Here is an 18912-nt window from a genome sequence, read left to right as displayed (position 1 = left end):
TCATATTTCTGAGAAAACTTTATATTATATTTTGGCAGGTAAAAATTGTTCTTGGGGGAGGTAATTTTTTTAAATTTCCCCCCAAAAAATCAATAAAGTTACTGTTGCACACTGCTTTAACACCAGTGCCTCCACTGTAAATGTATGTAAATTCTTGGCGTATTCTTAGAGGTTTGGTCAGAAATTACAAGTCTTGGTCTGACACCTGGTTCTCTGGAATATTGTCTGTCATGGAAGTTCATATCACTGCACCTTACACACACACACACACCCACACACACCCACTGTGAGTCACTAATAGAGTTTTAGCATTCCCCCTCCGGGCCTTCGTGACCGCGGACATCTTAGAGTTCCCCTCGCCGATCTGATCCGTCTGACAGGAGAATACCATCAGAGGCAGAGAGAGACATCGCTCCTCTCTGACAGCTGACAAACCTCTGATCTCCAGCCGCGCCTCCGGAGCCTCTCCAAACTCTCTCAAGCATCTCCCACAAATGCAAGCAGAGCAAACACTGCAGCTTTTTTTTTTTTTTTTTTCTCCAACCACGCAGGTGCTTAGCGGTGCGTAAAAGCGATGTGAAAGGCCTTCAAACATCAGCGGGGTTAAACTTAAATATTGAATACTCGGGCGGTTCGATGATCTGGCTGCTTGGGTGAGACGGTCCGTTTGATTCGGCCTGGAGATTTGGGTTTGAGACTGACAAGGCAGACACACGGCTTTTAGACATTTAGCTGAGGCTCTTCAGGCACGCTCAGACTGTGCAGCAAAGTGTGCGAAAACTATTACATGTGCTGAACTCTGACCTGCGAATTCGCCTGGCCAGCCAAGAGACATATGCGGCTTTGGGCATGTTGACCTCTGAAAGAAAATCCGACATGGAGGAGTCTCCAGTTCATCCAATTTCATACAATACTGCTCTAGCAAAGTAGAAAAAGAGAGCTCCCAAATGTAAGGGTACGATCACACCTACAGTTTGTTTTCTTTGGTCCAAACCAAAGAAACCAAATGGTGGAAAAGTTTCCTTTGTTGCATTTTTGTATTTGGTTCATTTAGGTTCACACTGGCCAATTATAGGTGAACCAGGACTTGTAAACAAAAGTCACATGACTCACAAGTAGGTAACCTGTCATCCTGCCAGGTTAGAGATTTTGGCGGCGGGGAATCAAAACAAATCTGATTCCAGTTCCTGCAACTTTATATGTGTGATATGTGTTACTTTCCCCTCCCAAATCAATGGTTTTGTTAATTGTTGTTAATATGTTAATTTCTGAAAAGAGACACAAGGTTTTCCTCTGACAGCAGCAGTATGCAAAGTCTTAATTTGAGTGGCATTCCCCTTTAGTCTTTTCAGTGTTACTACACTTGTCGTATTAATGCAACTTGGCATACAGCAATGTAAAGAGATGGCATGGGAAAAGTGGGATAAAGTAAAAGTGTGAGAGAAAATGTGAAAAAGTTATGCAAACACCAGCCACAGCGAACACATCCTCTACCATCTAATGTCAGGCCAAATGTGGAAGTGAAGCGGTGTCATGAAACCCACGCTTGAGAATCAGATCTCACAAATCACACTGACAATAGTGACAGGTGTAACCGAAGTCGGAGCTTCACTCTCCAAACCCAAAGTGACCTGAAGTGACCCTGGCAGACAGAGTGAACCAGACCGCTCGCTCAGTCAGAGAGATGCCACAGTTAATATGGAAAAAGTCACAATCGTCACTGTGACGGCGCCTGCATACTGTCACCGTGAAAAAACAATCCCACTTTACACAGGCCATGGAACCAGGCAGCAACACCAATCGCTGTTTTTGGTGATTCTCTTATACTATGCACACACACACACACACACACACACACACGTGCACGCACCATTAACACTTACACAGGCAAGTAAGCGCACAAGCACAGAAAAACACAGACATGAACTATGCACATGCTTTCTCTCATCTCTCTCAAAACACGCACACACACACACACACACACACACACACAGCAAAAATGTTGTGAACTGAACACAAATTCTGAAACTCAGATTACGTGAATTGTGAAGATTATATGACATTAGCACAAATTGAGCACACCATTTTCACCTGTTCGTCATGTGAAAAGGTGAGCTAACGGTTGAGTTCAGGCAACTAAAACAATTTGGTGAAGGTTAAGTTTTGGTCATGGATAAATAAGGAAAAACCTTTGCTGAAAATTAAAACTTCTCTCACAATATAAATATTCTTTGTACGAGTTGGGAGTCAAACCCCAGAGTCTCCTCCCATCCGCCCCCCCGACCTCTATTTTTGTCACTTTTTCCTGCACAGTAGAGCTGAACAATGAATCAAAAAAAAAAAAAAAAAAAATCGCAATATGAACTTCTGCAATTTCCAAATCGCTGAGGCTGCAATTCAATGCTTAAGAGAGAGAGAGAGAGAGAGAGAGAGAGAGAGAGAGAGAGAGAGAGAGAGAGAGAGAGAGAGAGAGAGAGAGAGAGAGAGAGAGAGAAAGAGAGAGAGAGAGGCGTCCAAAATGGATTTCTGAACAAGGTGTTTCAGAACTGCAGGTAATCTTTGGTCCGTGAATAAAGTATTGGTGAAAACCTTTCAAACTCAGTAAATCCCACACACTGACACTTTTTTTTTTTTTTTTTTAAACAAAATCACTTTTCTTTAAACACAAATTCTAAAAGAAATTATGACAAAAAAACCTTGTGACGATATGAAGACATTGTGCTCATATCAAGAAATGTCATGCCTGTGCACACACACACACACACACACACACACACACGGAGCATGGCTTAGCTCAGTCCGTTCCTCCCCAGCCTCAGTTGGCAGGTGTAGCTGTGCATTAGCTCATAGGTCTAATCTTCCCTCCGCTCTGTTGCCCTGCGTTGCTAACAACACAGTCTGCCCCGCCGCGGCCTGCCAGTGGAAAGATGGCTACAGAGGAGTCAGTCAGTGTAAACGCTCTCAGGTTACCGCAGCGCTAATTGGGAAGACTAAAGGGGGGAATTACGTGGAAATAGATATGACGCAACACAATGTGCGGGTCAGTCTGCTGTGATCCCAGGCAGAGAACCAGCTGAAGCCAAGCCACGTGTGTTCAGTGGATTACTGCAGTTGGAGCACTTCAGCTGATATATGCACCGTCCGAAATCAACGTTTCGGTTCACCTGTCAAGGGCTGGTAAACTACATATTACAAATTTTCCTAAAAAAAAAGAATTAATATAGTTTTTTCACTTAATATAAATGCCATCCTAGCCATTTCCAGTGCTATTTTGTGTGTAGCATCAGCACCTGTAACCTTTCTGGCTGTGTACTTTTCTTATTCCTGTGGATAACTGGACAATCGAAGACGAGGTGACGTCACCTCCAGATATTTCCAGCAGCTACAGTGGAGTTTGATATGAGAAAATGTTTCAGGATGTAAAACATCGGCGGTAAGCGTCAGGTTTTGGTGTCAGTCCCTCAGAATCAAAGAGCGAGGGCTTCTTTCTAGAGCCGCCATTTTGCACCGAGAGACGTTCAACAATCATACAGGGAGAAATCCATCGTAGAAGAGGAGAGAGACCAGTTTCTCCACCCACAGGAGCAGGAGAGAGACCAGAATGCAATGCAGCATCACGCCAGGTTGGGTTTAGAGTCTGGGGAGCGACTCTCACTTTGTCTTGACTGGACAAACTCTCTTGCTCTTACTACGCTATCACTATCACTATCACTATCACTATCACTATCACTATCGCTCTCTCCACCTACATGAATAACCCACAGCTAGGAGAGTTGTTGAAAGGCATTCTGGGAAACGTAGGAAATCACTAACTGAAGTAGAAGTGGACGAGGCAGGTTGAGGGAAAGTGGGAAACACTTCATCACAAAATAACTCCTGGAATACATTGAACATCACAGACTGATGAGATCTAACAGTATAAAAGTATTCAAAGGGAATTTTTCCTTTAAGTTTGCAGTTCAGTTATCTCACTATTATCTGTTCAATCAGCTGCTAATAAGTCTACAAATTAAGGCAATAACTTCATGTGTACAACACAACTAAAATGCCTATAGCTTAAAAAAAAGTCTTCCCAGAGCTGCATTCCCAGAAGCCCCTTCCATACCAACATCCCCCTATAATACACACACACACACACACACACACACACACAAATTACATGTAATGGGATTACAGAAGTGATTAGCAGCATGATAACTGTGCTCCATACTAGTTACAGTTAAAAACATTACAGGCTACGGATACTTTATGAAAATAGGCAATTCGTTTTTGGATTATTTACATGTAATTTACATGTTTAAAGAGCATCATGTTATAGAGGCTGATGTACATATTCTCTGGCTCTTGGACACAAAGCAACACAAATTCAACTGAAAGTCAACTTCATTTCTGAGTTGGAGTAATCCGGTAGATTTCATTAGTGATTACATTTCCAAGCAGTTTTATCAGTTCTCATTCTGAAAGCAGCCTCCTGACCTCTGCACCCCACACACATTCACAGCCAGTCCTACGCCCTTCCTACCACAGAAAAAGCCTTTATTCTCCTGCAGAGTTTAAAACGGCGCTCAACATGTTTTCAGGCCCACGGCCTTTCAGCAATAAAGCCTTCTCAGTTCAGACTGGAGTGCTTTAAATTCCTTATTTTTTCCTCCTTCTCATGAATCAAGACAAGCCTTGTTATCAAAGCAGCACCAACTGCACCAAACACCCTATTTTATTAATATAACTATTACATTTTTACACTAATATCTAGAGGCTAAACGGCTTAAAATGTATCTTCAATTAATGCAACCACAACAATAATGTACAATTTTATGAAGGGCTCCTCATTAAGTCCTCATTAAGTAACACTCGTTAAGCAAATTGAGCAATCACCTGTTTAATTAATTTCATCAAGCATGACTGTCAACTGTCATCTATCTATCTATCTATCTATCTATCTATCTATCTATCATAACAAACACATCAGCTGGAACTCGGAGGTACTCACTTGTGATCAACATGTTTCTGAAGCGCTCTGGGTTGGAGCAAACTTTACCAAACTTCCTTGTTATCCTTTAAAATATAATGTAGAATCAAAGAGAGAGAGAGAGAAAAAAAAGAAAAACCCTGACGCTGGAGAGATTTTTTTAAACATTATATCCAAAATGAAAAAGGTCACATATCCTCTGTTCTCAGAGAGCAGTACAGTCCAGTTGTGTTGGTCATGTTGGGCATCATGTTAATGCAGTGATTGTTGAACGTTTCCCCTCTCTCCCCTACCACTCCCCTTCCTCTGCCTGGACCGGACCATCTGAGCTCCACGGGGGTGTGGAGGGGGAGGGGGGGACCGGGTGGTAGGAGGGGGGACCGGGTGGTAGGAGGGGGGGTCCTAAAAATAACCTGAAGGATAAATGTCAGTAAGTGAACTGTGGACTGTTTGTAAAAAAAAAAATAAAATACTCTCACATTTCATGAGATTTCTTTGACATTTCTCGACCTGTAAGAGCTCCTGGTGGACTGGCAGGTCAGAAATTGAAAGCTGAAAATCTGTAACGGTTCACAGTTTGGTTCACGAGGGGAAGTGGTGCGTCCCGCAGCGCACTGCCCACTGGGTACAGGAGTGACCACACATTTCCACAGGGCAGGAACATGGCAGCACTTTATATAACAGACTGTCGTATTAAAATAGGCCATTCCAGGACTCAAAAGTTCCATTTTGCATCAAATGAGGCCAGCGGTGAAACTTCTTCTGCTCACTCATTTGTTTTATTTTCTTTTGTAAGGAAAGTTAGGTTGTCCTCCCCCAGTTAGTTTCCTTTTGTTTGTTGTTTTGGCACTGACTCACCCTGAAGCTTAGAGCTTCCTTTTTTGTCATTTGGTTTGTTTAAAGGCATACTGAGCAGGATTTTGAAATAACATGAACTCCTCCAAAAATGATCCTACTCAATCATTACTCATGGCTCATTGGTAGTGTGTGACAGTGTGTGTGTGTCTGCAGAGAGCCTGCTGCCTGCTGCCTGGATTTTCTTATTTCTGAATGTTCAGGACGTTTCTGGGCATCAACCTTCAGGCAGCAGGTGAGTCCTGCAACCAAAACCACTGCTGAACCCTTTTATATCTAAAAGAGTAAGAGTAGTCAGAGTAACTGGAGTTCTGGTTAGAGCGAGTGTGTGTCGTTAGCTAGGCAGCTAGCTACCGTTGTTAGCATAGCTTCTTTGTAGTAGAAAAGCTGATAGCTAAGCTAACCGGCAGCTACCTGTCCAACAGAAAACGGGCCGACTCTGCATCGCTCTTCATCCCAATCCTCTCCTTCAACACTCTCCAACAGGTGAAAGCAAACCCCGGATTCACTCTCATTTTGGAACAGGCCTTGTCTGCTTGGCGTTTGCCTCGCTGTACTTTTTTACTGTTTTGTACCATTCTGGCAACTGCAGGGACGAGGGGTCAACTGTGAAAGCTGTGTTTACAAGCCACAACCAGCAAAATCCTACTCAGTATTCCTTTAAAATAAATAACTTTTCGGAACCTTGTTTTACCAAGGCAGGTCTTGGGAGCCGAGGGCTGCAGTTTATATAAAAAAATATCCTATTAAAATAGGCCATTCCAGGACTCGAAAGTCCCACTTTGCATCAAATGAGGCCGGCGGTGAAACAGATACTCTGCTCACTTCACGCCCTGCATCGCAACTCTCAGATGGTGCAATTATGAAGCACCAACAAGGAAAGCGAGTAAGAGAACTCACAACATAAACTTTCCCATTCTTAAACTTTTCTCCCTTTTGAAACCGACTGCTCACACCGAGGCCCGACATGTGAGATCAGAGCCGTGTTTAGCTCTCTGACCCTCTCATAACTGTTTGCTGCGGCTTTGATAAAGAGGCGTTTAGCTGAAATGAAAGACGGATAACCGGCGGCGCTAATGACTCACAGTCCCCCTTTAACACATGAGGATAAAGTCCTTGCGCTGCCCTAATAGTCTGCTGCACTTCAAGGTTTCATCTAGACTCAGTCCAAGGTATACCATTAGCATTAATGGCTTTCCATTTAACGCGTAGGTGTTTGATTATGGGCTTTTAAATGTGAGGAGAGGAGAGGAGAGGAAAGGGGTCCGCATGTTTCGCCACATTAATTCACAAGTGAAGGAGGAGAAAGTGGGATATGTAAACAACTAATGGACTTTTTCACACAGTCTATCGAGAGCGAGAGAGAAAGAGAGAGAAAAGTGAATAGGGATTATGAGGATGGAGGTAAAAACACATTGTCTTCTGTTTCCTGAAGTGACTACAGAGACCTGACCGGTCTCCTCTGTGGAAATCAGGGGCTCCAAAGTGTTTTTTTTTCTTTCAGCCCTCAAACCGACAACAGATTGTTGAAGTTGCATAAAGTCATCTGAGTCTTGGCTGTTTTATAGTGTTTTATAGTGTTTATATGGGCAATATATATCAACAACGCTCCCAGCAACAGCAATCAAAATGTGACCCAGGGTGTTTCCCGTGTTCCTGTGGTATTAAAGCAACTTCTTGGGCAGGGTTGCCCATCAACATTGCCCCCAAAAGTTGCCCTACGTCTCACTGCCTTTCAGCTATTTAAATTATTTGCTCATAAGATTTAATCATGTTGTTCTTTGAAGTACAGGAACAGTTCAGTTAACTGTAAAGTGCATGATATCCACCATTTCAAATAACTAAAAAACAGTAATATTGCAGAGGATGGATGATGCATTATGTTGTTTTATAATTAAAATAACTGTCTATATTTCTATTCTAGGTTTAGGGATTTTAGAGCCTCAATTACCATGTTACCCACAATGTAATGAGGATTTTTAATATAAGTCAGGTGGGCAACAGGGAGGCCATACTGTTTGGAGAGACCATCCCATAACTGAAAGGTCCTTGAACACAACACCGACCCCCCTACCTACCTCAATGACTAAGATATAAACATACAGCAGATACTATAAATCAGAAAATCCTTTGTCTTCATTTTGAATTGTGACTACATTATAGTTATATATATATATTATAGTTTTGGTCTTGACTGGGCTATTTTAGTGTTACGCCTCGTCTTTCTGCCCCCTGAGAGCAAATAACCTCAAGGAATTATGCTGAAATTACAAAATGATGTATCTTAATTTTTTCCCGCTTTGATTTGTTTTATCCTGCTGAAAAATACTGCTGATTATAGTCATCAAAACAAAGGATTTTCAAAGGTTTGTCCACTCCTGCTGCACTGCCGCTCCATCTCTTACAGTAGAGGAACTGTTCAGAAAATTGAAGGAGCAAAGCCCAGTTACAGGACAGTTACAGGATATATGCAGCACAGGGAAGTTTTTTGATGGCTGCCACTGTAGTTTGGACAATGGCTGACCTTTCCCCCAGTATCTGACTTGACTCTCTGTTAGTCTACAACACTCCAACACATCTTAACTTGGACTTGCACCCCCCACTGCCATCCAAATCCCCCTCCGCCTTTTGGGACTCGGGCTTCGTTCACACTGCGGCTGAAAGTCTCAATTCTGATTTTTGCCCTCCTAAGTGACACAAATCCACACAAAAAGTTTTTAGTGCAGTGTGAATAGAAAAAAAACACACACATGGAATCTGATTTTTTCATTTCTGATTACATCTACATCTGATCCGTATCTGATCTGTGGCCACGGTTGCTCTCCATAGGACAGATCACTGTTGTCATAACCGGATAATCAGAAAACGTTGACTCAAGCAGTGAGGTTGCAAATTTAATTATTATTTAAGGAGATTCCTCCAATCAAACGAAACTAGAGCGACTTCATCGAAAAGACCTGATACCCAAGTTAAAAATCAGAATTAGGCCTATGACCCATTTTGGGTGATGATTTAGTTGTCGTTTAAAAGGCGAGTAAAAATACATTCAGTTATGCTTCTCTCCCTTATAACTTACAACACTTGCTATGATATATACTGTGAATTTAAGTCATAAGGATTTCTGTCAGGTTAAAGATGTGTAAACTGAGTTGAGCTGGTTTACTCTCCAATACATCCTTGATTTTGGGTCCCAAATTATAGGATAAGACATATTGCTCAGGAATTAAGGTTTAATGTGTCCAGATGGGCTGTGTCACATAAATGTCTCTGTTTAAGGAGAAATAATATACTTAACAAACTGTTTACATCATTTCAAGTTAACTGTGAGCAACCGGATGCAATGTAGCTTGAAGAAGGAGATTCCTCGGTGTTTTATTGTTTCCATTTCTCCCTCCCTCTCTCTCTCTTACACCTCTGTCTCTCTCTACCATGGCGACCGCCACAGTGCACCCCCCCCCCCCCCCCCCCCCCCCACCCCACCCCACCCCACTCCACCCCCCCCCACGCCGAGCATCGCGGCGTCCAAGGCCAGAACAACTATCATTATGTCGTCTCGGTGTGGTTATTGTCCAGACTTGCCCTCTCACCTCGCCATAAAAAAGCAATCTTCACCATCATGAACCCGTCTGTTCCCGATCTCTACGCCTCTGGTGCGGCGGCGGCGGCGGTGGCCGGCGGGGCGTGAAGGCACCTTGTCGCCGCGATGTTTTCACGGCCCTGCTCCATTTGTCTACTTCACCGGGAAACAAACAGCGGAGGGAACGGAGAAGCGAAAGTGCAGCCGCAGCGAGGGAGGCTGCGGCTTCGAGGGCCACGAAGAAAAAGAACATCAAAGGAACATCAGTCCGTGTTGCGTTACGTAACTGTGCCGACTCGTTTCGTTGGCTGAGAGTTGGAAAGCTTATTGTGCCATATGGGTCTCTATATCACACACACACACACACACACACACACACACACACACACACACATTTACTCTCTCCCGCACAGCATTTGACCATAAAGCAACAAAATAAATCAAATAAAACTTATTTAAGGAGCACATTTCAAACAATGATGCAGCCCAAAAGTGCTTTACGAACACGATAAAAAACATCAACAAAGAGATTTTCAATAGTATAAAAAGTATAAACAGTATATTAGAAAGTACAATTATAATATCAGATAGATACAAAGTCAGGCCGTTAAGAGACTTGAGAGAATTGATGGGAAAAAACAAGTTAGAATGTGTGTGTTTGCGCTAATGTGTACATGTGTGTGTGCACATGGACATGCGTATGTGTCATTAACATGCGCATACCAGCATGTGAGCATGTGTGTGTGTGTGTGTGTGTGTGTGTGTGTATCTCAACAACTTGACTTCATCCCTCACAGCAGCAGCTGTTATGAACAGACCGGCCAGCAGTCTCCCACTCAATCAGTTCTATTGCCTGCATTATATTTACCACACTCCACAATTTTACAACGACTGTGATTTATGGTAATGTGAGGCGTGCAGACCTGCCTACCAGACCCCACCGACACACTCTGAGAAGGAAAAGGACATTTAGGGGGGTCTTCAGGTTGCAAAAGTTGGGAACCCCTTCATGAGAAGTTCAGGAACCCTGATGGTTCATGAGCTCCACACACCTCTAACATGCAGGTACGCTGCAGTAACACACAACTCTAATCTTTCAAACTACTTGTCAGATTTTCTTTGTACTTTCAAGGGAATAAAAACTAAAACATGGGACTTCTACATCTGTAGAAGCTACATCTATATGGGATTCTTCCAGGAAACCATTTGGGATTTGTTTCAGTGAGTAACCCCTAAAGTCACAATGAAACCGCATTTTGAGAGCTTCTTGCTTCCTTAAAGGTATAATATGTAACATTTCCACATTAAAATATCTAAAAAACGACTAGACCTATGTTATATATTTTGTTGAGTTGTGTACTTACATTATCCCACATGTTTCCAACAATGTTCAAACCCAGAGAAATCCGTAATTTTATTCAAGGTAACGGTGCGTTTCATTTGGTCGCCTGTCAGTGGCGTCATATCCCCTTTACCCCCTAACCTCTGGGGAAACACGGGAAACACCAGATGAGACGTCAGAGAGTGAGGAAGGAAGTCGGCCAACTAGCTAGCTAGCCACTCTGTTGTTTTTTTCATTCTATTGTTTTTATTGCTCACTCGTGATGGATCACGATTATTTATTCCCGTTTGCTGCGCGTTCTGTCGCCGAAGCTGTCCCCGTAAAAAAAACTCCCATGATCCCACGCTACTTCACAACGTCATCAAACTACGTCTTTTGTTATTGTTTTGACTGAGAGACCCCTAGCAGCAGAAATTATATACTGTGCGTTTAATGTGATGTATTTCCTGTTGAAACAGGATATTGGAGTGGGACATAACATGAGGAGGGATCATACAAAAGTATAATAATTATAATAATATATTAAATTATTATTATATTATAATAATTGTCATTTTTTTGCATACTTTGTCAAATAGGTGTCTGGTGTGACAATTAGAATGAGCAAAAAAAAAAATGTCAGCGTGACTTTAAGTTGCTCATTGGCTCCTTTCTGATCTTAGCAGAACTTGATGAACCTTCAGTTTTCAGAGTGTGAACAGATTGGAAACTGGTAACATGTGGATTGAGGCAGTTTAATGAAAAAGCAGCATATGTCCTTATGTTGTTGCAAACAAGGACAAAAGGGACAGCCATGTGTTTACTGCGTGGGAAAGTTTTCCCATTCGTCTTTTGAATGTGGAGGGGCCATAAAATAAAGTGAGAGGCCTGACTGGGGCCACGACCCCTGCAGTCTGCTGTCAGCCAGCAAAATAATGATTTAAAATTGAAGAATTCATTTCCATGATACTATTCATACATTTTCATATAGCCTTAAATAGCCTTAAAATATGATCCGGTTTGAAAAAGGTTTAGCATTTAAATCGATCGTTTTTATAAGAGCAGTTTCACATCATAGAGGTTTCATTTTAGAACAAAACTCTTCAGTTCAGGATTTAACTGCCGCTCTTATCCTTAGTGACTTTAAATAAGTGCAAAAAGTAGAAAAGGTTTTTTGTCTGTGAATCCCATTATCACAGCAGCATTGCAAAGAGCACGAACAAGGGATGACAAAACTAAGAACAAGAAAATAGTTTTTGAAATCTGAGCCAAGTAGAAACTCAGAAATGCCAGTCTCAAACGCAGAATTATTGTATCAAGTTTTTTTTTGCTGCATGTCCATAAAACACTGTGAGGCTCTTTTACAGGAGGCTTCTTTTACAAGCATGAGAGAGGCAGAGGCAGAGGAAGTTAGGTAAGGTGGGCTTAATGAAAAATAAACAGGGCAACAGTCTCCCAGGAAGGATGCAGTCCTCCTCTGGACCAATCAGTAACAAATACGACACTTTATGTTTTTTTTTTAAACATTTCTCGAGACGACATAAGAGCGTGGGTCGGTGTTTAACCTGCACTGCTGTGATTAGGACTTAATTAGCCTTAATGGCACGTGCTCCACCAGTTGAGCCACTGCGGCGCCTTCCTTAATGTGATGTATTTCCTGTTGAAACAGGATGTTGGGGCATAGAGCAGGGAGGGATCATTCAGAAGTGTAAACCAATAGGAGCTCAGTTAAGGAGAGAAAGGCAGTTTTATTTGATGAGAGGGGCGGAGGGGCGGGACTGTTCAAAAATCTCGGATGTTTTATTGGTTGGAGTTTTTATGTCGCCTCCTGGTACAGCATGAGGTCACTACTAAAGACTTTTTATTATTCAGGAAGTAAAAGTAATGATTGAAAATAATGATAAAGTACTTGATATAAAAACACAATAAAATATCTTTTTTGCCATTTTTTTGGCATAAATTGTCAAATGGGTGAATGGCATGATAGTTAGAATGAGCTAAAATGGTGAAAAAGTAATTTTTCTTTTCAGTGTGACTGCTCCCTTTGGATCTTAGAAGAAAAAATACATTGTTATTTTTTTTGGTATAAATTGTCAAATAGGTGTATAGTATGATAATTAGAGTGAGCTAAAAAGGCAAAGGAGTTATTTTTAATTTCATTTTATTTGGTGCAATACCGTCATTTTTTTTCTTTATAATTTGCACCAACTAAAAATGTAACCATTTGAAAGAACAATAAAAGTAACGAAATGCAAGTTTGACAAAGTAACTAATAAGTGACTTTATTCTAATGCCCAACACTGTTTACAAGTAATTAAACACTGCAGAGCCATGCAGTGGAAACGCTGCCTGTCTCTGTGGAGCAGGGATTAAAGTGAAGCTCGGGGCCTGACCTCCGGCTCGCTGCAGAAACTCTCTCTCTCTTTCTGCTCTCTCTCTCTCTCTCTCTCTCTCTGTCTCTCTCTGTCTCTCTCTCTCTCTCTCCCCTGTTTGGAAAGGTTACGCAAGACTGAGCTTCCTTTTCCCAAGCAAGAGCCTAGCAGGCGTCAGAGGAGGAAGAATCCAACAATACTCCCAGCGGATGGGAGTTTCTGTGTGTGTGTGTGTGTGTGTGTGTAGTGATGGATTTGTGTGAATGTGTGTGTTTGTGTATATATGATGTCTTTTGAGTGTGTATTAAAGTGTGTCCCTAGTGATGTGTTTGCACCATGCGTGTGTAGATTCAGTCGGGGTGTGTGTGTGTGTGTGTGTGTGTGTGCGTGTGTGTGTGTTTATCTTACAGTATTTGAGGGAGGCAGCTACAGTATGTGCGGATGTGATGTGTTGTGTTTACTCTCATAAGCTTCGCCTCCGATTGTGTATATTTATTGCCGCTTGCGTGTGTGCTCTTGGGTGTGTACGTGTTTGACTTTACTTTGCGTGTGTGTGTGTGTGTGTGTGTGTGTGTGTGTGTGTGTGTGCGTACAGTCTAATCTGAATGCAGCCTCTGAGTCTTGGTGGCTGGTATTTCCGATGCAGCAGGACAGGAAGCGGCCTGCTCTCTAGAACTGCATGTCCCTCCCACTGTACACAGCAGAGCCACTACAAGACCTATCACTTCATCTGTGTGTGTGTGTGTGTGTGTGTGTGTGTGTGTGTGTGTGTGTGTGAATGTACCTCTGTGTATATCTACAGTACATGTGTGCTTATGTGTGAATATACAGTATGTCAGCTATGCGTAGATATGTTTGTGTGTGTTTGTGTGTTTCTGTATGAATATGCATGGTTGTGTGTGAGCATGTGTGTGTACATGTTGGCTATCTGTGTGTGTGCATATGTGTGTAACTCTCACAAAGAAATGCCTCATTTTAAACACATCTGTGTAGTTTGTGTCGTTTCATTTACTCTTAAACAGGATGTATTATCGACAAATTTATGTAACCCTTCAACACGTCCTACGTTATCAATAGAGGGCTTTCAGATGATGTAACACCCTCTGGCGGCCATATTGGAAGTCCTCAGCTCTTCAGCAACAGTGGCTGTGAACAGCTGGTTGCGTTTCTATATGTACGACTCAAGTCAGTGACTGGTTAGCTAACTATCACTCTCATGGTGTGTGCAAGTTTCGTCAAGCTAAATTTAAGGGTAACACTTTACAATAAGGGTCACTAAGTTAAGGGTTAGTTAATGCTTAATAAGCATTAACTAACCCTTAATTAACAGTTAACTAATGTGTCTGGTAATCATTTACTAATGGTGTTCATGTTAACTAAGGTATTAATTTATACATTATTTAATAGTCATCTTTATAAACTATTAAATAATGTATAAATTAATACCTTAGTTAACATGAACACCATTAGTAAATTCCACATTAGTTAACTGTTAATTAATGGTTAGTTAATGCTTATTAAGCATTAACTAACCCTTATTAAGCATTAACTAACCCTTAACTTAGTGACCCTTATTGTAAAGTGTTACCAATTTAAGACTTTGTATGTAGTCTTAAATTTAGCTTGAGAGAGAATGAAGTATAAGACTTAGCTGTGGAGATATCAGCAGTATCCAGCTGGTCTGATTTCTCACTGGATAAACAGCAGACCACACTCTCGCATTTGTAAGACTTCTACAACTGAGTTTAAGGCTTAAAATGCTTTCTTTAACTGCATTCAAAAACTTAAGGCATTGAGTTTAGATAATAAGATTTCTGGCATTTTAAGACTTTTCCAGGTCTGCGTTGTTGTAAACACATCTGATTACCTAACATGTCTAGTAGAAGGCTAGCAGTTCCATATTAACATTAACATCAGTGGACTGCATTTATATAGCGCTTTTCTAGTCTACCGACCACTCAAAGCGCTTGACAACAATGCCTACATTCACCCATTCACACACACATTCATACACCGATGGCGGCAAGTTACCACGCAGGATGCTGGCGCAACCATTGGGAGCAATTTGGGGTTCAGTATCTTGCTAAAGGACATTTCAACATGCGGACTGGAGGAGCCGGGGATCGAACCACCGACCTTCTGATTAGTGGACGACCCGCTCTACCTCCTGAGCCACAGCCGCCCCTAAGTGTGTAAGTGTGTTTAGGGGCGGTGTGTGTTTGCTGTCTAGTTAGCTAGCTAACAGTTAGTTCATGTTAACTGAGCTGACTCTTCTCAAGCTACAACTCAGAGTGTTTTGGAGTAGAGACTAGAGCTAAAGACAAGACAGTTAACTGAGTCATTTGGAAACTAATCCACCTTATCACACTATTCAACTTTACTTATAGCATTACTGAATGGATCTACATCCACACCACAACAACCCTTTCTCTATGGGTTCTCTTGAGAGTGAATAACCATATAATCTATTTGTACTGGTAGCTTACCGCTCCTTGAGAACATGGCAGATGGGGATTTGGGACCAAGAGGCTTGTCTGTGAAACACACTGTCACAGATGTGACAAAGAGGCAGGTGGGATGGACTGTTGACTGTTTCTGAGCAGTCCCACCTCTGCCCTCAAAGGGGGTAAAGACTATTTTAGTAGAAGATATTCAGCATCTGGTTCCTATGAAACTATGAGTGAAAATATCATAATTTGTTTTTGAGATCATAGGCTGGTTTTTCCAGGGAAAGGGGTTGGGGTAAAATACTGTAGGTCACTACATGTACATAAATATAGCTCACTCCACTCTGACTCATGAATCCTGTGGCTTCCAGCACGACAGACGTCTGCTCCACAATCTCAAATTAAATGTCTGGTATTTCTTCCCGATGCCTGACTTCATTTCCGTTACGCTCGCTCTCCACATTATAACAAAAATCCCCAGGAGAACCGGGCCTGCTGTGTGATTCAAGTGACTGCGCTAATGTTGCAGGCATCGTTTCTGCGAAAGACGAAACAAGATGAGCGTCTTTCTGTGTTTGAATCCTCGAGTCGCGGCCCGCCGGCGTGATGAAAGCCTGAGCCGGTGACTGAGCTAATTCAAAAGCAGGCTGTTGCCTTAGGTGAAGAACTGTATTTCTTCCAAATGAGAGTTGGCTCCATCAAGTTCTTCTACTCTGTTACAACCAAGGTTCCTACACATTCACCCATTTAAATGTCTTAAAGTTCACTGTATACAACAAAACAGCACTTGGTTCACCATATATATCATATATAATAATGACATCTTCAGCTCTTTTACATTTACACCTATGATGTTTCTGTCATTGGTCTGTCTGAACTGGGTGTGACAGAGTTTTGAATGGACCAGCAGCTTCCAAATGTTTTCCCTTTAGACCCAAACTTTAAAATTTGTTTTATCTTGCATCCCAAAACTTCATGCAGGCTTTTGCCCTGGCTTATCTAACAAAATTTACCCTGTTTTTACTACTAGTTTACAGTAACTTAATCAAACTTGGAGTGCTTTAGCAACATAACAGAGAAAAACAACTTGATGTCAGCTTTCTCTTGACTCTTGACTCGCCCTCTGGCCCGCATTTGGGTGCCGACCTGCACCTGGCCAAACAACTGGACTGGAATTTATAACAGATCTAGCTGACTATATTTGCAAAACACTTTTTATGGGTTTTTTTCAGTGTTATCCTACTTAAGAAAATATTTTAAAGTCAATTTCATATACAGTATCTCCTGTGATTGACAAGTTACCTGACACTGAACATCAGACTTGCTCTGGTGCGGTAAACCCCACCCATCTGGCACTCAACGCAGCTCGAAACAAACGCTGACCAGAAGGCCCTCGGTAGAGCACAAACCTCTGCGCTCTACCTACCAATCCTCCAACTTGCAAAGTGGTTTTGTCGTTTGTCTTCTAGGTTTGATTTTCCGACAAAATAGCACACAAATGCAGCGCTGTTTATCAGCCAAATTGGAACTCCTGGATGTCGGACTTTCCCAGCAGCACTTGAACGCAGCCTAATAGTTACGACTAAAGAATGATAAGCGTCTAATGGCAGAAATCCCAGATCTGGATCCCCATCAAAATCTAATCAACCGATCCTTGGGGCCAAGAGCGATCTGTCCACCAGACTTCATCCAAATCAATTTGTTCCATTGAGATACTGTATCTTGCTAACAAACAGACAGACAGACAGGGGTGAAAAAATTAACCTCCTTCCAATTGTGTTGATGGAGGTAAAAATGAATTGCTCATGCTGTGTGACTCTTGGGCGATGCTCTGCAGCGGGGGCAGCTCCTGAAACAAGCAGCCTCCCATGCTCTTCACAATCAATTAATTGGGAATCTGATTAGAGCTGCGCTTTATTAGCACTTAGAAATGATGTGAGGGCGCGGAGTAATGGGCCGTCCAACAGTTCATTTAGAAGGCATCGTTATGAGAACCATGCCTCCTAAACCAACAGCTTCTCTGCCAGCAAACACAGCACATGATTTGGGCCCTCATTCATTTCTTTGCCATTGTGGTTTTGTCCCATTCAGGATCTGCTGTTTGTTTTTGTTGAATGATCTTTATCTTGATCCGGGGAGTCTGCAGGATTTGGTTGAATGAGGTGGGAGACTGTTGTGTTCCCATTTTTTTTTGTCCCTCCAGTTCTATTTGAGTTGTCAGTCACTGCAAGAAAAGTTTTTTTCTCTGAGAAATCTCTGAGTGATCTTTAAGAAAATATTAGAAAACAGAGGCCGTGTCAGAATATCCAACCGCTCTTCCAGTAATACAAAACGCCAAATGTTGTTTATTGAAATTCACAATTGCCCAGAGGCGGAAGTACAATCTCCCTCCATCTTTCCCCGACTCTGAAACAAAATGGCAAAGAAGCCTGGAGTTCAGATTGTCAGCTCTCCATGTTTGGGGGGAAAGTGACACATCCAGGAGGTTATGACAGATCAGCAGCCTGGTGTTAAATAGCAGGCCGACGCTCAGCTTCTGTAACCCGCACATGTTCAGGTTTCAAGGCTGAGCGTAAAACACAAACATGTTTGAAATTCACCCAGAAGCACAACGCTGTTTTGGGGTGAAAACCTTGTACCTGCAAAGAGTATTTTCAGTAGTGAAGGAGAGAATAATTATTTTCTCATCGATGCCCATGTATTCTTGAAACTATACAATGAGTGTTATAATAGGCTTCAAGGATTCAAGGGTCAATATACTGAACACTTTGGTTTTGTGGTGACCTAGCCGGAGGGATTTCATAGATAGTCCTTCATTCAAAATGTCTAAGGCAGGATTTCCAATATAAACAAACCACTGTAAGCAAAGATCATGGTGGAGAGTTATGGGTAAAACAGGCTGAGCTAGTCACATGGTATTTTTACATTTTTTTAAATCTTCTTCTTTTTTATCTGCCACATTCACCCAATGAGAGCTTTCTGAGTGCGTGCATTGATTAAACACATTTAAATGTATTTGGATAGGAACTACTTTTCAGGCGCAAAACAATGTTTTTTTTTTTTTAATCCTTTATTAAGTGAGGCCTTGCAAAAATTTAGTAGTGAATTTTGTAGTTGAATGGAAGCGGATGGCGTCTAGAGGACGTGAAATAAGTCACATGATAACTGTTTCTCTGATAGTAGCAGAAATCCACAGGAGTTTTTAGAAGGCAGAGAGGCCATGCAGGAAAATGTCCTTTAACCATATCAGAATCAGAATCAGAATCAGAATCAGAATCAGAATCAGAAATACTTTATTGATCCCTGAGGGGAAATTGGGTTTCATTGCAGTTGCTCACATTCTAGAAGAGAAATATATATAGGCATAGAGA

General features: G+C 41.9%; 1 protein-coding gene across 2 annotated transcripts in view; it reads right to left on the bottom strand.

Moving 5' to 3' along the window:
* LOC139920337 (rho GTPase-activating protein 7) overlaps positions 1–5155 on the bottom strand; it is a 45999-nt gene extending 40844 nt beyond the window's left edge. For both annotated transcript variants that reach the window (XM_078286885.1, XM_078286886.1), the window contains exon 1: positions 4991–5155. In XM_078286885.1, the coding sequence (XP_078143011.1) occupies positions 4991–5003 (13 nt within the window). In that variant the 5' untranslated portion in view covers positions 5004–5155. The remainder of the gene's footprint in view (positions 1–4990) is intronic.
* Between the last annotated feature and the right edge of the window lie 13757 nt (positions 5156–18912).

Source organism: Centroberyx gerrardi, chromosome 11 (genome assembly GCF_048128805.1).
Source record: "Centroberyx gerrardi isolate f3 chromosome 11, fCenGer3.hap1.cur.20231027, whole genome shotgun sequence".
Lineage (NCBI taxonomy): Eukaryota > Metazoa > Chordata > Actinopteri > Beryciformes > Berycidae > Centroberyx > Centroberyx gerrardi.
The sequence above is the reverse complement of the archived record's forward strand: the minus strand, read 5'-3'. Positions and strand labels throughout refer to the sequence as shown.